This window comes from Oncorhynchus kisutch, linkage group LG19, assembly GCF_002021735.2.
Source record: "Oncorhynchus kisutch isolate 150728-3 linkage group LG19, Okis_V2, whole genome shotgun sequence".
NCBI lineage: Eukaryota > Metazoa > Chordata > Actinopteri > Salmoniformes > Salmonidae > Oncorhynchus > Oncorhynchus kisutch.
In genome coordinates, this window is record NC_034192.2 from 12013685 (window position 1) to 12028345 (window position 14661).

The 14661-nt window shown below is 44.1% G+C and overlaps 1 protein-coding gene across 1 annotated transcript; it reads left to right on the forward strand.

Moving 5' to 3' along the window:
* Positions 1-9103: 9103 nt before the first annotated feature.
* LOC109864317 (leiomodin-2-like) lies at positions 9104-14253 on the forward strand. The gene is made up of 4 exons (XM_020452032.2): positions 9104-10685; positions 10903-11589; positions 11711-12334; positions 13867-14253. The coding sequence occupies exons 1-4, from the start codon at positions 9984-9986 to the stop codon at positions 13918-13920; spliced, it is 2067 nt and encodes a 688-aa protein (XP_020307621.2). The 5' UTR covers positions 9104-9983; the 3' UTR covers positions 13921-14253.
* Positions 14254-14661: the final 408 nt, after the last annotated feature.

A 14661-nucleotide genomic window follows, 5' to 3' on the forward strand; every position in this document is an offset into this window, starting at 1 on the left:
ACAGCTGAAAACTGTTGTGCTGATTAAAGAAGCAATAAAACTGGCCTTCTTTAGACTAGTTGAGTATCTGGAGCATCAGCATTTGTGGGTTCAATTACAGGCTCAAAATGGCCAGAAACAAAGAGCTTTCTTCTGAAACTCGTCAGTCTATTCTTGTTCTGAGAAATGAAGGCTATTCCATGTGAGAAATTGCCAAGACACTGAAGATCTCGTACAATGCTCTGTAGTACTCCCTTCACAGAACAGCGCAAACTGACTCTAACCAGAATAGAAAGAGCAGTGAGAGGTGCACAACTGAGCAAAAGGACAAGTACATTAGAGTGTCTAGTTTGTTTAACAGATGCCTCACAAGTCATCAACTGGCAGCTTCATTAAATAGTACCCGCAAAACACCAGTCTCAACGTCAACAGTGAAGAGGCAACACCGGGATGCTGGCCTTCTACGCAAAGTTGCAAAGAAAAAGCCATATCTCAGACTGGCCAATAAAAAGAGATTAAGATGGGCAAAAGAACACAGACACTGGACAGAGGAAGATTAGAAAAAGTGTTATGGACAGACGAATCCAAGTTTGAGGTGTTCGGATCACAAAGAAGAACATTTGTGAGATGCAGAGAAAATGAAAAGATGCCGGAAGAGTACTTGTCGCCATCTGTCAAGCATGGTGGAGGTAATGTGATGGTCTGGGGGTGCTTTGGTGGTGGTAAAGTGGGAGATTTGTACAGGGTAAAAGGGATCTTGAAGAAGGAAGGCTATCACTCCATTTTGCAACGCCATGCCATACCCTGTGGACAGCGCTTAATTGGAGCACAGTCACCGGATCTCAACCCTATTGAGCTGTTGAAGGAGCAGCTTGACCGTATGGTACGTAAGAAGTGCCCATCAAGCCAATCCAACTTGTGGGAGGTGCTTCAGGAAGCATGGGGTGAAATCTTTTCAGATTACCTCAATAAATTGACAACTAAAATGCCAAAGGTCTGCAGGGCTGTAATTGCTGCAAATGGAGGATTCTTTGACGAAAGCAAAGTTTGAAGGACACAATTATTACTTCAATTAAAAATCATTATTTATAACCTCGTCAACGTCTTGACTATATTTCCTATTCATTTTGCAACTCATGTCATGTATGTTTTCCTTCAAAACAAGGACATTTCTAGTGACCCCAAACTTTTGAACGGTAGTATATATGGTTGAATCATCAGCATACATGGACACGCAGGCTTTATTTAATGCCAGTGGCAGGTCATTGGTAAAAATAGAAAATAATAGAGGGCCTAGAGAGTTGCCATGTGATACACCACACCCTACATGTTTGACATTAGAGAGACTGCCATTAAAAAAAAATTATCTATCTATTATCTATTAGATAGATAGCTCTGAATAAATTATACGGCAGAGGTTGAAAAGCCATAAAACATACGTTTTGTCAACAACAGGATATGGTCAATAATATCAAAGGCTTCACTGAAATCTAACAGTACAGTTCCCACAATTTCTTTCAACCAATCATCAGTCATTTGTGTCAGTGCCATCCATACATGTTGAATGTCCTTCTCTATAAGCATGCTGAAAATCTGTTGTCAATTTGTTTACAGAGAAATAGCATTGTATTTGGTCAAACACAATTTTTTCCAACTGTTTACTAAGAGCTGGCATCAAGCTGATAGGTCTGCTGTTAGAACCAGTAAAAGCCACTCTACCACTCTTGGGTAGCGGAATGACCTTGGCTTCCCTCCAGGCCTGAGGACAAACACCTTCCTCTAGACTCAGATGAAATATATGACAGATAGGAGTGGCCATAGAGTCAGCTACCATCCTCAGTAGCTTTCCATCTAAGTTGTCAATGCCAGGTTTGTCATTATTGATCGATATCAATTTTTCCACCTTTACCACACTAACTTTACAAAATTCAAATTTACAATGCTTTTCTTTCAATATTTGAAGCATGAATATGATGTTTCTCTGTTCGTTGTTGGCATTTCTTGCTGAAGTTTGCCCACTTTGCCAATGAAGTATTCATTAAAATAATTGCCAACATCAAATGGTTTTGTGATGAATAAGCCATCTAGATTAGGTTTGAAGTGAAAACCTACAGGACGGTAGCTCTCCAGGAACCGGGTTGGAAAACTCTGCCATAGACCTCGCTGGTCACACCAAAGAGAGTACTATGAGTACTATGAGTCTTTGGTCATCTCCCTAAACAGCCTGGCCTCAGAGCCATACAAAACATACTTACGCATTTTTTAGCACCTCCAAGACGTATGATACCTACTAATGGTCTAGTTACTTGAGACAGAAATAAAAATAGAGAAGTTGTTGAAGGAGGATGGGTGAGAGTAATCCGCAACCATCTAGCATTCCAAAGGTTGCACATTCGAGTTAACATCGGAGACAACTGTAGGATTTTAGCCAATCATTCCCCTAACCCTTATTCTTAACTTAACCCAATTCACCTAACCTGCAACGTAACTTGCCCAACCTTTGTCGTTTTAGTTCCCCTAACCTTTCACATAAATGATCCTAACCTTTATCATTAGGTCACCTAACCACCAACTTAAATTCTCCCCATAATTCTCCTCTGTTGTTAAGACGCAACAAGCAACCTGATCTCAGAGAAAGAAGTATAATGAGATAATGATTATCATCCAATTCGTAAACGGGTAAGACATATCCCACGGGGCACAGACTGGTTGAATCAATGTTGTTTCAATGTAATTGTCGACGTGTTGTGACGTGGAATGTGGTGGAAAATACATTGGATTTGAAAAAAAAAGTAAATTGTTGTTTTGAGGGTGAGATTTCAACCACTGGATTATGTCATCATGGTAAACAAATTTACATGCTGGGCAGCACCTCCTACTGGAGAATTGATCTATCTACAGGTACCCTTTGGTCTCCCATCTCTGGGCTTTAACCAAGCCCAGCTCTGCTTAGCTATTTGTCACTGACTAGTACCAATGTGCTATCGTGAGAGTGATTGTTGCGAGACCTTCACTTAAAAACTAAATACTGTAGATTCACTGTTGCTATCGAAGTCATTCCAAAGGGTAGGTTTAATAGAGCAAATGAAACGTGACCATACTTTATCACTCATAGATCATTAGTGATGCTTTTCATTGACATTTGTTCGGTCAAAACAGTAGGATAAAAGACGGTCCTTTTTTCCCCACCTCCTTTTCTTTCAAGAGCTTTGTCACAACGTCAGTCAATTCCCCCTCAGGGGTTATGGATTATGCCGTGTTACTTAAAAATAGCATTCTAATAGTAAATGGAAGCTAGTAGCTATTTAGACCATTTGCAGTCATCAAAAGCTATTGTTTCAATTTAACCCAGAATTCGACAACAAATAAACAATTCAATAGGCCTAGCATTTCAAGCTCTGGTTGATTTTAGATGTAAATGATATTTAGTGATATTGAATTGTGTTTGTCTGTCAACGGAACCAAATATCAACATTTGAAGGAGATGTTTATTTTGCTTGAATAGTTCCATATGTGCCACTGAATTAATCTGGCTTTAATTGCAGTTTTTCTACAATTTGAATATTTGATATGTTGGATTCACATTTCCATTTCAACCAAAAATCGAAGGAAAAAAATAGGACCAAATCCATATTTAAAGTGCATTTATTTTAAAGTATAATATGATTTGATTTAGTCCCATTTTTTAACTGTAATTTTCGGTTGAGGTGTAGATGTGAATCCAAAATGTCTATTATTAATTTGTAGACAAAGTGGAATTAAAGCCAGAGTCAGTGGCACTGATGGAACTATCCAAGCAGAAAATACATCTCTGGAAAATGTTGATATTTGGTTGCATTGCCAACCAAACACAATTAAATTTTACTTTAAAAAAAAAGTAGTTTATTTATTTCACCTTTATTTGACCAGGTAGGCCAGTTGAGAACAAGTTCTCATTTACAACTGCGACCTGGCCAAGATAGGGCATAGCAGTGCGACACAAACAACACAGAGTTACACATGGGATAAACAAACATACAGTCAATAACACAATAGAAATGTCTATATACAGTGTGTGCAAATGTAGTAAGATTAGGGAGGTAACGCAATAAATAGGCCATAGTGGCAAAATAATTACAATTTAGCAATTAAACACTGGAGTGATAGAAGCGCAGAAGAGTTTTCAGCTATACTTTTCGTGGCTGTTTTTTTTACCACCACAGACAGATGCTGGCACTAAGACCGCACTCAGTCAGCTGTATAAGAAAATAAACAAACAGGAAACCACTCACCCAGAGGTGGCACTCCTAGTGGCCGGAGACTTTAATGCAGGGAAACTTAAATCAGTTCTACCAAATTTCTATCAACATGTTAAATGTGCAACCAATTCTAGATCACCTGTACTCCACACACAGAGACGGGTACAAAGCTCTCCCTCGCCCTCTATTTGGTAAATCCGACAACAACTCTATCCTCCTGATTCCTGCTTACAAGCAAAAATTAAAGCAGGAAGCACCAGTGACTTGGTCTATTAAAAAGTGGTCAGATGAAGCAGATGCTAAACTACAGGACTGTTTTGCTATCACAGACTGGAACATGTTCCGTGATTCTTCCGATGGCATTGAGGAGTACACCACATCAGCCACTGGCTTTATCAATAAGTGCATTGAGGACGTCGTCCCCACAGTGACGGTATGTACATACCCAACCAGAAGCCATGGATTACAGGCAACATTCGCATTGAGCTATAGGGTAGAGCTGCCGCTTTCAAGGTGCAGGACTCTATCCTGGAAGCTTACAAGAAATCCTGCTATGCCCTGCGACTAACGATCAAACAGGCAAAGCGTCAATACAGGGCTAAGATTGAATCATACTACACCGGCTCCGACGCTCATTTTATGTGGCAGGGCTTGCAAACTATTACAGACTACAAAGGGAAGCACAGCCGCAAGCTGCCCAGTGACACAAACCTACCAGATGAGCTAAATCACTTCTATGGTCGCTTCGAGGCAAGCAACACTGAGGCATGCATGTGAGCATCAGGTGTTCCGGACAACTGTGTGATCACGCTCTCCGTAGCCGATGTGAGTAAGACCTTTAAACAGGTCAACATACACAAGGCTGCGGGGCCAGATGGATTACCAGGACGTGTGCTCCGGGCATGTGCTGACCAACTGGCAGGTGTCTTCACTGACATTTTCAACATGTCCCTGATTGAGTCTGTAATACCAACATGTTTCAAGCAGACCACCATAGTCCCTGTGCCCAAGAACACAAAGGCAACCTGCCTAAATGACTACAGACCCGTAGCACTCACGTCCGTAGCCATGAAGTGCTTTGAAATGTTGGAAATGGCTCACATCAACACCATTATCCCAGAAACCCTAGACCCACTCCAATTTGCATACCACCCAAACAGATCCACAGATGATGCAATCTCTATTGCACTCCACACTGCCCTTTACCACCTCGACAAAAGGAACACTAATGTGAGAATGCTATTCATTGACTACAGCTCAGCGTTCAACACCATAGTACCCTCAAAGCTCATCACTAAGCTAAAAATTCTGGGACTAAACATCTCCCTCTGCAACTGGATCCTGGACTTCCTAACGGGCCGCCCCCAGGTGGTGAGGGTAGGTAGCAACACATCTACCACACTGATCCTCAACACTGGAGATCCACAGGGGTGCGTGCTCAGTCCCCTCCTGTACTCCCTGTTCACCCACGACTGCATGGCCAGGCCCGACTCCAACACCATCATTAAGTTTGCAGACGACACAATAGTTGTAGGCCTGATCACCGACAACGACGAGACAGCCTATAGGGAGGAGGTCAGAGACCTGGCCGGGTGGTGTCATGAATAACAACCTATCCCTCAACCAAGACAAAGGAGATGATTGTGGGCTACAGGAAAAGGAGGACCGAGCACGCCCCCATTCTCATCGACGGGGCTGTAGTGGAGCATGTTGAGAGCTTCAAGTTCCTTGGTGTCCACATCAACAACAAACTAGAATGGTCCAAACACACCAAGACAGTCGTGAAGAGGGAACGACAAAGCCTATTCCCCCTCAGGAAACTAAAAAGATTTGGCATGGGTCCTGAGATCCTCAAAAGGTTCGACAGCTGCAACATCGAGAGCATCACTGCCTGGTATGGCAACTGCTCAGCCTCCGACCGCAAGGAGCTACAGAGGGTAGTGCCTATGGCCCAGTACATCACTGGGGCTAAGCTGCCTGCCATCCAGGACCTCTTTACCAGGCAGTGTCAGAGGAAGGCCCTAAAAATTGTCAAGGACTCCCGCCCACCCAGTCATAGACTGTTCTCTCTACTACCGCATGCAAGTGGTACCGGAGTGCCAAGTCTAGGACAAAAAGGCTTCTCAACAGTTTATACCCCCAAGCCATAAGAGTCCTGAACAAGTAATCAAATGGCTACCCGGACTATTTGCATTGTGTGCCCCCAACCCCTCTTTTTATGCTGCTGCTACTCTCTGTTCATCATATATGCATATTCACTTTAACCATATCTACATGTACATACTACCTCAATCAGCCTGACTAACCGGTGTCTGTATGTAGCCTCGCTCCTTTTATAGCCTCGCTACTGTATATAGCCTCTCTTTTTACTGTTGTTTTATTTCTTTACTTACCTATTGTTCACCTAACACCTTTTTTGCACTATAGGTTAGAGCCTGTAAGTAAGCATTTCACTGTAAGGTTGTATTCGGCGCACGTGACAAATACACTCTGATTTGATTTGATTGGCAGCAGAGAACTGGAAGGAAACGCGGCCAAAGAAGGAGTTGGTTTTGGGCGTGACCAGTAAAATACCTGCTGGAGCGCATGCTACGGGTGGGTGCTGCTATGGTGACCAGTGAGCTAAGATAAGGTGGGGCTTTACCTAGCAAAGACTGGAGCCAGTGGGGTTGGTGATGAATATGAAGCGAGGGCTAGCCCTCGGGTAGTATATGGGGCTTTGGTGACAAAACAGATGGCACTGTGGTAGACTACATCCGATTTGCTGAGTAGAGTGTTGGAGTCTATTTTGTAAGTGATTTCGCTGAAGTAAAGGATCGGTGGGATATTCAAAATAGAGTAAATAGCCTAAAGTTAAGACTATCTTACTAACTTAGATACAGTAGCATGCATGGGTTGTCACAGGACTGTGGAGATCTACAAAACTGCTGTAATAATCGAAGCAGAATCTTGAACAGCATTGATGACTTGCACCATGTACTTTTTATGTAATTTCAACTGCAATCCAGGTCATTTGGTTCTGCTATTAGATGAAGCACAGTGATCATATGTTGTATAAATAAACAAAATATCTGACATTATATTCCCATTTGAACTATGCTGTTCTTTAAAAAATCTGTAATTGTTTTTTCATTGGAATTTGGTTGTGTTTTTGATGGTTGAAAGCATAGTGGTAACACATTGGACATTCAACTAACTTTTAGCTGTCTTTTTGATTGGGTCAACATAAATTGTAATCTCATTGATCATCTCGACCAAATATTACCCAATTATCCATTTTGAAATGACATTGTGTGCCCAGTGGGATGATACTATACATCCTCTAATTTGTAAGATATGTATGACCGCTATTCCATTCATAATGTACTGTAACCTAATGTTACGTAACACATCATACTAAATGGATTGTCACAGATTTACATACAGAATAATATGAATTGCCCTGAGACCACATTGACCTAAAGCCCATCCGCCATCCTCCTCACTCACAGTAGCCCCCCTCTGGGTGTCATTACACAATACAATACACTTTATTGTCCCCAAGGGAAAAATGTATTGGACCCACAATTCTTTTTGACATTTTAATTATTATTTTTGACCCCTTTTTTCGTGGGATCCAATTGGTAGTTAGTCTTGTCTCATCGCTGCAACTGGCGAACGGACTCGGGAGAAGGGAAGGTCGAGAGCCATGCGTCCTCCGAAACACAACCCAACCAAGCCGCACTGCTTCTTGACACAATGCCCACTTAACCCGGAAGCCAGCTTCACCAATGTGTCAGATAAAGCACTGTACACCTGGTGACCGTGTCAGCGGCCCGCCACAGGAGTCGCTAGTGCGCGATGGGACAAGGACATCCCTGCCGGCCAAACCCTCCCCTAACCCAGAAGACTCTGGGCCAATTGTGCGCCGCCCCATGGGTCTCCCGGTCACGGCCAGCTGCGACAGAGCCTGGACTCAAACAGAATCTCTAGACCACTGCGCCACTCGGGAGGCCTTGGACATACAATTCTGCTGTACGTAGAAATATATGTACAGAAAAGTCTCATAGGCTCCACATCATTGCCCATTGCCTGAAACAGTATGCACACATCATACATCTACACACGTCAAACCCATTTTGGATTTCTGGAATTAGGCACCTACAACAACAAGCCCTTTACCAAAAGAGAGTTATTAACCTAGCCTGGCTGATGCGACCCACGTGACCCAGAGCAGGGAGAGCTGTGACACACTAGTCTGCAAAGGAGGCCGTTTGTTAATGCAGTATTCGCTCCGAAATTGAGCGACGTGTTTGATTGGTTCTCTCAAATGTTTTTTTCCCTCTCTGGGATTGTTTGGATTTGAAAATCCAACTGTTGTAATGGAAGGGGGGTGGCGCTCTGGGCCTGTGTATGACTGTGCCTATGGGTGTTTGAGTGAGAATGACACTGAGATGAACCAATCAGTAAAAAGCACAGCCCCCTTCATTATCGACGCATTGTGCCCACGACTTCAAACAGCCATTCCTGACTTTGAAGTCAGGAGGACTTTGAGAGTTAGGTGTTAGCCAGACTATTATCACCCAGGGTCATTAGAATATTTAGTGACTGAACGGGAGAGCTTCTTCAAAGCTCCACAAATCAAATCAAATCAAATCTTATTGGTCACATACACATGGTTAGCAGATGTTAATGCGAGTGTTAATGCTTGTGCGTCTAGTTCCGACCATGCGGTAATATCCAACAAGTAATCTTAACAATTTCACAACAACTACCTTTTACACACAACTGTAAAGGAATGAATAAGAATATGTACATATAAATATATGGATGAGCGATGGCCGAACGGCATAGGCAAGATGCAGTAGATGGTATAGAGTACAGTATATACATATGACATGAGTAATGTAAGGTACGTAAACATTATATAAAGTGGCATTGTTTAAAGTGACTAGATAAACAGACCGTTTTTGTTCTCCAACCAAATACTATTTTTCATTAATTAAGCCAGACAGAGTGGTGATGTATAAAGAGGTCAGATTAAAAGCCCAAAGCCAGCAGTGTATAGAAGAGATAGAGAACATCCCACTGCCTTGTCTGCCAGCTCTCAGAGAAGCTCCTCCACTCTACTCTGACAAGCCTAAAATGATAACATAACCCTCTTTTTTTTTTTAACACTAACGCAATCATCTACTGTTATTCCCAGTATTTCAGGAACCATTTGACTAAATCCAAGCCCACTAAAAGATACAACTCTACTTTCACATCATTGCTCTATTAGTCTTCTCCATAGAAACATGTTACCATAGAAACCTTGTTATCTGTAGTAGTTAATCCCACGGGATGGCCAGTGGTGTCACACAACAACAGCCTAATTCACTCTGTCCCTTATGGGATAACCAACCTCTCTGGTCTTTACTAGAGGCACATCTGCAATTACACCACATTCCTTATGTAGTGCACTACATTTGAACAGAGCCACCTAGGGAAAAGTGTACTATTTGAGACATATTTATGTCATGGTGTGTGTCTCTGTGGGTTTCTTAGTCTGAACGTCTTTCTATGTCTGTGGGGTTCTCTATGTGTGATGTGATGTCCCTATGTGTGTAAATATGTGTTTTCGTGTTGCTATGTGTCTCTGTGTTTCTGCTTGTCGTTATGTGCCTCGATGACTCGCTGTCTGTCTCTCTTGGGTCCGGTTGGGCATTTTGTTGGCTATGAACAATGTGGCCGCTGCTGGGATCCGCTGACAGGCCTGACCAGGGCCGCTCTGCTCTCTGAGCTCACATGCTTTTTGTGGCTCTAGTCTACCACTCTGAGCAGCGCCTCCCAAAAAAGCACTGTGCATCATGGCCTGACGCTTTGTTGCACCCCACTGATCCCTCTCTTAAGACCTCTGCAGCAGCTGGAGAGATTAGAAGAGAGGAGAACAGGACACATACTCAACACACACACTCAACACACACACCACCGACACAGACACCCCAGCTAGGCTCCTTGCCTTGCACACACACCACTGGCACTGTTCTTACTGAAGCAGTAGAGGACAAACAGAACTGGCTGAGACTGAACTTGACTGGACCCACACCTCCAGAAAGACTCCACTCTGACCGGAAACCTATCCCAGAAAGATCCCATCCTGATCGGACTCGTACGGCACACAGAGCCCCATCTACCTGGAGCTCAGCCAAGGGGCCAACCTCTTCAGCGATGAACGGTTTTGGGTACCGTCGGGAGTTGAGTAAGTATGAGGATGTGGATGAGGATGAACTACTGGCTTCTCTCAGCCCAGAGGAGCTAGCAGAGCTGGAGATGGAGCTGGCAGACATTGACCCTGATGCCAACGTGCCCATCGGCCTGAGACAGAGAGACCAGACGGAGAAGACCCCCACTGGCACCTTCAGTAGAGACTCTCTGTTGAAGTACTGGGAGAAGGAGACCAAGAGGATACTGGAGGATGAGAGAGGGGAAGCCAGCAGTCCCAAACAGGTCAGTGATCAGGAGAGTCTGAACTCCGCTAGCTTGCTACTCTCAGATCTATATAACCTTAAATTCTGTTTGACCAATTAAGAAGCTTCATTATTCAATAAGGACCTTCACACAAAAAAAATGCAAATAATCCAGTCTGACATAATACAGTTATAAGAGAACATGACCATGTGTCTGAGTCAGATTAATGAGAGATTTACACCTTATGTCTAAACAGGATGACGATGACGATGCCGAAAAGAGCGAGGAAGAATGTGTGACAGAAAGCAACAGCGAAGCAGAGGAGGATGACGAGAACAAGAAAGAAAATAAAGATTATGAAGAGGAAGAGGAGGAGGAGAGTGAGGAAGAGGAAGCTGAAACAGAGGATGAGGAGGATAAAGAGGAGCCAGAAGAGGAAAGGCCTGAAGCAGCGCCCCCAAAGGATCCTGGTCCTCCATCACCACTGTCAGTCGTCATCTCCTCCCCTAGCCTCCTGAGACCCCCAAGGGTGGAGCCTATGAGACTAACCCCGCCCCCACCTCCGCTTGACCCGAACGCCGATGGCAACCCAACAGTTGTCGACGAGGCCCTGGAAAGAGTCCTTAATAACGACCCTGAGCTCAAAGAGGTCAACCTCAACAACATCGAGGACATCTCACAGGACACTCTAATCCAGTTCGCTGAGGCACTGCGCTCCAACACACACGTGCGTGTCTTTAGCCTGGCCAACACGCATGCTGATGACCCCGTGGCGCTGGCCATCGCCAAGACGCTGTGCGAAAACACCTCCATCGTCAGCCTGAACATCGAGTCCAACTATGTGACAGGGAAAGGGGTTCTGGCTATGGTTCAGGCTCTGCCTAGCAATAGCACCCTGACTGAGCTACGCTTCCACAACCAGAGACACATGTGTGGAGGACAGGTCAGTCAGTCTGGACTTGGTATTAGATCTTGATGCAGCTGCTCAACACACATGCGCAGGCAATAGTAAAAGCACAAACTCACGATCCCTCCCTCTCTCCCTCTCTCTCTCTCTCTGTCAGGTGGAGATGGAGATGGTGAAGGTTCTGAGGGAGAACCACGCCCTGATCAAGCTGGGTTACCAGTTCCACCTTCCAGGCCCCCGGATGAGCATGACAGGCATCCTGACCCGTAACATGGACCGTCAGAGACAGAAACGCCTGCAGGAGCAGAGACAGAACCAGCAGGCTGGGCCAGAGGGGGCCGTTAACCCCCGTACCACTGCTCTGTTGAAGGCCACTCCAGGTTCTTCCCCCTACGGTTCCCCGCGGGTGTCTCCTTGGCAATCCCCCAAACTCCCCAAAAAACAGACCCCTCCTGCTCCCCCGCCGCCTCCCCCACCTCCTCCCCCACCCCCTTCACTGCCCTGCCAGCCCCCGGCAGAGAAGAAGAAGCCGACTAGGAAGATAGCGGAGGTGATCAGGCTCCACGAGGAGGTCGTTAAGAAGCAAGGGAAAGGGAAGGGGAAGAAGGGGAAGAAAGGACTGAAAGAGACCAACAGTATCTTGAAGGAGCTGAAGAACGCTCTGCGGCCAGTGGCAGAGACCAGAGACCAGGAGCACAGCAGGCCACCCACTCCACTGCGCTCCTCACACGACCAGCTCATGGACTCCATCCGCAATGCCAGTGTCCGCTCCCTCAGAAAGGTGAGATTGTGTGTGTGAGTACATGTGCGTGCATGTGTGTGTGTACATGCACAGCCAATAAGAGTTAACAAGGGTTTTAAGGGTTAAAGATGGTCAGCTGGTGAGACAAAACCTATGAGAGTTCCTAGTCTCATACATAATCATTAGGGCCCAGAGTCATTTTCTGGTCAGGTCACATGGCCAGGGAAAAACGATTGGCCCTTACCAACATGGAGGCTATTCTATCTGTATCCTGGGCTGGGTATTCTTGGACTAATTCACATGTTTCCACATGTTTCCATCTGGAAAAGTGTCTATTTCTGTGACAAAGCCAACAGACTGAGACACTATGTCATCTTGGAAAATGTCAAAGACAACTCATATAAAAAGGTTGAGAGAAAGTATCTGGTCTAAACGGTCTAAGATAAATAAGGTTGTACTTTGAGAACCTTAGGGTGGATTCCTACAGTCAAAGGGAACACATACCTCAGAGGTCAGTGTGATTTAGACAGGTGACAGAGGAACATCGCTGTCGGAGTCATCTCCTGTGATTGACATGTTATTTTACGATGGACGTCGATCATATGACACTTTTCCATCATCAAGCGCTGTGGTATGTCTGAACAAAGCCAAACACAACACAAGCCTTGGTTGAAGTCCCTAACACACACAGAGAGAGAGAGGGGGGGGGGGGGGGGTAAAAACAGAGAGAGAGAGAGAGAGAGGGATAAAAAAGAGAGGGGGAGAGGGGGATAAAAAGAGAGAGAGAGAGAGAGAGAGAGAGAGAGAGAGAAGGAGTAAGGAGTGAGAGAAGAGTAGTCTAGTCTCTAGTGTTTCTGTGGGCCCATTAATGTGTGGTAACTGCTTGTTATGTTGTTACTGTGGAAAATCCTGGTTGCCCTCAGAAGGCTAGGGTCTAGAGGATGTGAATGCCTGCCACTTAACTAGAGTTAAAAATAGGACTGTTGTACAGCTGCTATGATAAGGGAAACGGAAAGGCCTCACAGTACCAGAACGAACTTTGACAACAAAAGAGTAAATAAGGAAAGTGCAGAGGGAATTTTGTTATAGTTGCGAGCAAAAATGTTAGATATTTCTTGTGATGAATTTTGCCCAATTTATCAGGAAAATGCGCTGACGGGGAAAACATTTGTTGACATGTGGCTTGATTGAACCACTTTATGCGGTAAAAGTATGGTGATTGGTTTTAATTGTGAGCCCTCTTTTTGTGGTGTGATGAGAGTTTTATGCCGTAATATTGCGGTGATTTGACTGTTAGATGCGGTAATAGTGGGGTGGAGGATCACATTTGCAAGCCCTTACATAATATGTAGGGGATTGTTGATTTTTACAAACAATGCAGAATCACAAAATCCTGGAATGACTGGACAATATTAGGCTACAGAATATATGTTTTCTTTCTGCTCACATAGAATTTCTGTCTATCTGAAATAGCTCTAGCTTTCATGGAATCTTTTCCTTTCGAGGGAACCTGGCACAAGAAAAAAAAAATCTGTTTTATATAACAGAAATCGTTGTCTTTTTAATTGCAGGTGGAAGTTCCACAGAGGAAGTTTGTCTTTGTCCCTGATGAAGAGACTAGCTGATCTGAAGACACAGGGAACCCCCTGAGACTACTGAGGACACAAACAATACGTTCAGATTGAACTGGACTTTTCCTCAGAGAAGATACTGGAAATTACCACTGCAATAACACCTTTACTATTGGAGAAGAAAAAAAAATAATGAAATTCATATATTTTTTAAATGTATTTATGCTGTATGCTTTTGGTTGTCTACATTTTTGTGATGATAAATGTCTACATTGTTGTCTAAATTGTTTACGGAGGTAACCTTTTTTGTATAATTGTAAATATTGTATTTGGTGTGTGAGGAATATACTATATGAATTGAACATGAAGATAAAAGTGACAACACAATGAAGTGTTATGGTATTTTATTGCTGATTAAACAGTTAAAAACAGGTACAGTTGAAAAGGTACTGTGACTGTCCAACAGATTCTCTACAAAATGTAATGTTCTAAAGTTAGTCCTATGGCTTCTGTCTAAAAAGGTTTTGGCAAAAAGATTCTGCTCAAAAGCCAAAAGGTTATATCCATCTTCCTGTCGGACAGCATCCCCCCTCCCGCTGCCCTCAGAACAGCCTCCATTCGTTGGGATGGACTCTACAAGGTGTCGAAAGCGTTCCACAGGGATGCTGGCCCATGTTGACCCCAATGCTTCCCACAGTTGTGTCAAGTTGGCTGGATGTCCTTTAGGTGGTAGACCATGCGTGATACACACATGAAACTGTTGGGCTTGAAAATCCCAGCAGCGTTGCAGTTCTT